This window comes from Alosa pseudoharengus, unplaced genomic scaffold (assembly GCF_046254945.1).
Source record: "Alosa pseudoharengus isolate Yale_2024_CS ecotype anadromous, Long Island Sound unplaced genomic scaffold, YU_APseudo_1.1 YU_APseudo_1.1_scf_14, whole genome shotgun sequence".
In the NCBI taxonomy this organism is placed as follows: Eukaryota; Metazoa; Chordata; class Actinopteri; order Clupeiformes; family Clupeidae; genus Alosa; species Alosa pseudoharengus.
Window position 1 is genome coordinate 9,841,579 of NW_027468609.1, and position 6,624 is coordinate 9,848,202.

The window sequence follows — 6,624 nt, forward strand, 5'->3', positions numbered from 1 at the left end:
TTTTACCAAATTCATTTACCGGTGCTTCAATTTTTACTTTGTTCAGCTGAAGTGCAGTTTGAGACATCCAGTTGTTGATTTGGTCATTATATTGATGAAGAGATTCAGGACCATAGTCATTAGGCGACAGAGCTAAGTAAACTTGTATGTCATCAGCATAGCTAAGAAATCAAATTGTTCATGATGATTTGTCCAAGTGGGAGCATATAAAGGTTGAATAGGTAGCAGGGGTACAAGGGAACAGGTTTGCAGGTTTACAAGACTATGGAGTCCCTCAAATCCCATCCCTGATTTAGGTTATTGATTGCTGACTGAACAACTAGGCTACTGTATAGCTGTAATTGTGTAATTGTGATGGGAAGGCTCTCTTTTTACCCATATTTGTGTCCATTGAATGATAGACCCCATCATCACACGTCAAAATCATAGACAGTAAAAGAAAATGCATCATTTTACAAGAAGTCTATTAGGTTATTCGCTCCATAATGACGACAGTGCCCCCTATCGTCAAGACTGGCTAACCTGAGCATCCCATTGAAAGTAAATTAATCCCCATCACTAAATCATCTTGTGGACAATTTAACTTTGTCTGTAGCATTGCACAAGAATTGTATGAGTTCGGCCTATATCCTCATACGACACAGGTATTTTTGCCACTGCAACTAAACATTGGTCTCGACACAAGGGTCAACTGAGGAGCCAGGAACCTGGGGTCAAGGGGCCCCGTTGAGATCGTCCACACAAACAACCCTAAACATAACTGATGACATCATTTTGCACGAATTTCAATTCCTGGATGGCAGTCGCGCGCTAATCCCACTTCCATGCCGGATTTCTAAAATAAGGGGGGCAGGCTGGCAAATAGACAACAACACCGGATTGAGGAAATTGACAAGGGCATACCATGTGCAAAACAAACTTGTTTAAAGCTGACAACCATGCGACACGACGTGTTAATTCCGAACATTCAAGTAACCGTCGCCTGCCTCGCGTACCTCTCGTCAATTTCCAGACTACCGTGCACTAGGTGACATTGCTGTCGGAGTAATCATGCATATGTTCCTCGTTGCTGTCTTTCTTATTGTACAGCTGCAAGAAGCTGAATCATGGGGCGCAGCAGCCAAATACGCAGTGAACTGCCCCGAGCGCTGCAATGTGGACCTGTGCGGCTCGACGCAGAGATGCAGACGGACGGTCCTGGATGATTGCGGTTGCTGTCAAGTTTGCGCAGCGGGGAGGGGTGAACACTGTTACCGCACCGTCTCTGGGATGCACGGGGTGAAGTGTGGACCCGGGCTCTTCTGTGACTTCTACAAAGACGAAGATGATTATGGGGATGAGTATGGAATTTGCAAAGGTAAGATCTTCACCGAAGTACCTGCACTGCACCAATATATTTAGGGGGGAAATGATGGAGTTCAGGGGTCTCAAAGGCAATAAGTTATTACAACAATCAAACACATTGGTGTTTTCAAATATCACCATTAAAGTGGTTCTTATGTCCATCAGAGATGACCGCACATTTGTTAGAGAGATATGTGTTGCCATCACAAAACCACAACATTATCACCTGTAGGGTCTCATTCTATAACAGCTTGTACAGCAATTGCCCATTAAATTCATAAGACTTCAGATCAAAGGCTTTAGACCATTATTATGGATTTGTGTATGATGTACAACATGTGTATGATGTTGTGCTAGCTTACATGGACAGTTTCAGGGTGGATTATCCTGTTTCATGTTTTCTTATCAGCTGATGCCTGTTTTAGATTTCTCACAAGTGAAGTGGGCTGCAGTTCTTCTACTGCCTAATACAGCCTAGGCCTACTAATATCTCTTGATTTGATAACATTTAAAAAAATTGCAATTGTTTTTTCTACCATTTTATATGTTGCATTTTCCTGTGTATCTTTTTTGAAGCACTGAACCATCTTCTCTTTCTCAGATTGCGTGTTTGGAACATATGGAGTAGAGTGCAGAAGAACTTGCAACTGTAAGGCTGGAGGAATTTGCGATAGAGAGACTGGCGCTTGTCTCACCTTCAAATTCTTTTCAAAGATGACCAACAAGATTAGGTCACATGGGAGCACTGGTGAGAGTCTTTTGTTAAAAATAAAAATAACATTTAACACAGATCAGATAGATTAAATCAGATAGAATTTGAGGTATACATGAACATAATTTGAGATAATACTGTACTCAACTTTGCTTGAAAAATATGCCAAATTTGGGGACATCCATTACAGAAGTATTTCTTTACAGTACAATAGGCATTTTGAGTGTTCCTATATGGATGTTTAAGTGCATCTTCAGATTTCTTTAATGTAAACTAAAAGTAATTGTCAATCTATTTATCTTCTCCCTTAGGTACCGAGATGGGTTCTGGAGACAGTGGGGACCAACTCAAAGACAGGTCAACATCCCCCAAATGGAATCCTCGCTGACAGACACTTTCAAACATTATTCAGTGACAATGTAGCATATTAATAACTTAAATGGTCAATAAAGGTTATATTTTATTATGTCTCAAATGAATACATCAGAGATGTGATTATTCAGAGTTTTATACAATATTTTCAAGTGGTGATTTTATACCAAACACGCAAATGTATTCTCTTTCTCTTCCCTCTTTTTCTCTTTCATCTTTTGCTGTCAGTCATATTTTCAAAACACATACACACACACACACACACATGCATGCACACACACATACTCACACACACTTACATACATGGATTTATTAGCCAAACCAAAAACAATATTCTGAATGTTGCAATATAACATACACAATATGTTGATGACTGAATGCAATAATTACAGTATGGTGGTACAGTTCCATATTATTTTTCTTCTAGTTGCCAGAGAGAATGTAATGGACATACATGTAGACACATTGTCCTATCTTTGCCCTATAAAGTACCTTATCTAATCGTAATGGAATTGTGAGCATTAATCTTTAAATCCAGTATTATTATGTGACCTCAAAGACACTCATGGCAAAAATATTTCAACTGTCAGAAATACATCCTTCATGTCTTGTGCTTGTCATTGTCTGTTATTGTTGTATTTGTTGTTGTTTTGTACCAGTATATTTTTAAAAAAATGTAAAGTTGATTAACATGAGAGACGTGGAAGAATAAAATACATCAATGCTTGGAATTGTGTACCTGGATATTGTGTTCATGCCAGTATTTCTGAATGCAATAAATGTCTGTTGGATGTCTGGGAAGGGGGAATGGTGGTGGTGTGTGTGTTTATGTGTGTGTGTGTGGAAGTGTGTGTGTGTGTGTGGGGGGGGGGGGGTTGGGGATGTCTCAGCTTATCCAACCCCGTGTCCCTTCCAGTAACCCGTTTGGTCACAGAACAGGCATACCTTCATTGAGACCACTCTGAAAATACCCCCTCAGGATTAAAAATAGCCTTCTTGGCCGTCACCTCTCGGAGCTGTGTGGGCTCGCTTGTTTTCCAGCATCCAGCTTGTTTATTTCCTGTCTTTCCTGACACCTGTGAAAATGGCCTGTCTTCCTGTTGTTGTTGTGTCTGTCCTGGGGACAGAATTCCGAACACGCTGGAATTTGTCAAGTGACACACGTCATCATAGACAGTCCTCAGACGTCTGAGTTTCCGCCTCGCTTGATCTGAAATAAAACACCTAAACACAAACATGTTTTATTGACATGGTTGGCATTGTGCTTTCTCACATGCATTCTGTTGGTTAGAAGCTAATTCTATTTATTTAAAACCTGCAATGGTCAGTCACTTTAGATATGAATAAAATCATACATTGCTCACTTTGTTACCAATGCCATCTTGACATTCATGGCCATTCATCCAAAGTATGCTCAGACTTTTTGCTTCAGTGATAGCTTTCATTTTAAAAGGCTCATGGCTTGTTATGGCCTGTATGATATAAATGTCCACAACACACTTTCCTGCAGTATTTGTTTTAGCCAACTTTGCTCAAGCTCCCTTAACTGAAACGTTTCTATTTCAGACTAGACAGCACTGCACAGACATCCCAATAGAGTCCCATTCAAATTTCAAGCTGTGCTGATTGAGTTGCACTTATGGCAAATGGCTGGTAAAATCTTGTCCAACAAATTTTCCTGTAGCCATGCACAGATTTACTGAATTTTGTGCATTTCAGATTTACTGAATATTGTCCCGCTGAATGGTCTCCTACCAGTACTGGTCCTAATCATTGTCAACATTTCTACTGGTTAAGAAAGCATTAATATGTCTGGTACTGGTCTGCACCACAACGCAAGAACTGCAGCAACAATTGTCAGTTGAGTAATGTGCCAGATAACCTTGACCGGGTCAAGTGAAATATCTTCTGGGCAGTCCCTACCAAGGATGAGGGCTGGGTGAGTGAGTGTGTGTGAAGAGGTGGGGAGGGGGAAGCTCCGTGTGATTTGATGAACTTGCCTGGGGAAGGTGTTGAAATTGCTTGGCTCCTCAGGCACGCAGGTTCTGGCAGTTCCCTTGAGAACCAAAGAGCAGGGACTCCTCAAGCCGGACAAAGGGGCCACTGAATAACAGGAAAATACTGGTGAGAAATATTCTTTATCTGACTCCCCCAAGCACGTCAGCATCGCAACACTAACACAAAGGTGCAGCATAGTAAATAGCTATTACGGCGCAGGCCACTGTTGCCCCTATTTACAGTAAGCAAAGCATCCAAGTTGTTTATTAGAGTGGGCTAGCGTGCTAGATGGATATCAACACAGCATGAATATCCCCCCACCCTCAACCCACCACTAAAACAACAATGAGTCGGATATCTAAATCAGGGATTAAAGAACCTGTGAAACAAGAAAGTGAACTGATTAGGGGGTTGGAATGTCATGGAACTTTAGAGTTGGCTTGAGCCATCCAATCATTGCAACATGCCTATCTGGAGCTATGGTTCCACATTCCTGCAGGCAGCTAGCGCACAGAGCCAGAGCCAATAGCTCCATTTAATGTATTTCTGCCTTTCCCTTGGTCTGACAAGCTTATGGATTTGTATGAACCCACAGCATTTACCAGAGGAGACATTAAAATACTGATCTATCCCTTGTGACCTGAGGTCATACAGTACACAATGAAAACAATGCAATAGATCCAGTGCATCATAGCAGAGCTCAGTAATATCAAACACAAGAAATAGGCACTTATGTTTTTGCTTTTTGCTTAATGCCTAATGTTGGATTATAGGCAGAATTGACTTCTGCATTTAACTGAGAATATGTTGGCATAATGGCACTTTCACACTTTTAGCTTTTTCTTTAGCCAATTTACAGTGCCTATAAAAAGTATTCACCCCCCTTGGATATCTCCACTTTTACTGCTTTTATAAATGGAATCTTGATCAATTTAATTATGTCTTTTTTACAATAATTTACAAAAATCCCCTCTTTAATGTCAAATTGAAAGCAGATTTCTACAAAGTAATGTTAATTAATTAAAAAATATATAATGCAAAATAAGTGATGCATAAATATTCAACTCCTTCAAGTCAGCGTTGAAATGCACCTTTGGCCACAATTAAAGAGTCTGTGTGGATAGGTCTCAATTATTCTTGCACATCTGGATACTGCAATTTTACTCAATTTTTCTCATTTTACTCCATTTTGCAAAACTGCTCAAGCTCTGCCAGGTTTGAAGGGCATCAGCTGTGAACAGCCCCCAGTCCAGCCACAGATTTCCTATAGGATTGAGGTCTGGGCGTTGACTTGGCCACTCCAGAACATTCACCTTGTTGTCTTTAATCCATTTCTGGGTAGTGTTCGCTGTAGGCTTCAGATAATTGTGTTGCTGGAGAGTAAATCTTCTCCCAAGTTGTAGTCTTGCAGACTGAAGAATATTGTCCTCCAGGATTTCCATATATTGTGCTGAATTAATTTTACTTTTACCTTTACAAGCCTTCCAGGGCCTGCTGTCCCCACAGCATGAAGCTACCACCACCATGCTTCAAATTAGGGATGGTGCGTTTTTGGTGATGTGCAGTGTTTGGTGTCCGCCAAAAATAGCATCTAGTTTGATGGCCAAAAAGCAATTTTGGTCTCATCAGACCAACAAACCTTCTTCCATTTGATCTTGGAGTCTCCCACATGTCTTTGGGTGAACTTTAGTCGAGATTTAATAAGAGCTTTGCCACTCACCCATAGAGCTTTTACTGGTGAAGAACACGGTAAAAAGCTGCTGTAGTTGCTGAACCTTTTTAACTTCTTCAGAGTTATAGATGCCTTGGTGGCCTCCCCCATCATTATTCTTCTTGAACGTTCACTCCGTTTGTAGTGATGACCTTATATTCCTTAATGATGGATGTCACTGAACTCCATTTTTTTTGTATCCATCCCCTCACTTATGCTTTTTAATAACATTTTCTTTTTGTTGAGTTGTTTGGAGTGTTTGGAGGAATACTGATTGACCAGTGACTGGACCTTCCAGACATAGGTGTCTCTATATTACTATACATACTATACACATTCACTGCACTCAGGCGATCTCCATTTCATTAATTGTGAGACTATTAGCACCAATTGGCTGGATCGCTGTTGATTTAGGTCAGTCTCTTTAGGGGGGGGGGGGGGGTATTTAATTGAGTTGTCATGAATGGTAACTGTTAGAATAATGTGT

General features: G+C 40.6%; 1 protein-coding gene across 1 annotated transcript; it reads left to right on the forward strand.

Moving 5' to 3' along the window:
• The first annotated feature begins 972 nt into the window (after positions 1-972).
• On the forward strand, positions 973-3,159 carry esm1 (endothelial cell-specific molecule 1). Its single transcript, XM_076283184.1, has 3 exons — positions 973-1,357; positions 1,946-2,092; positions 2,368-3,159. Exons 1-3 carry the CDS (start codon positions 1,051-1,053, stop codon positions 2,442-2,444), a joined length of 531 nt encoding a protein of 176 aa, XP_076139299.1. The 5' UTR covers positions 973-1,050; the 3' UTR covers positions 2,445-3,159.
• Positions 3,160-6,624: the final 3,465 nt, after the last annotated feature.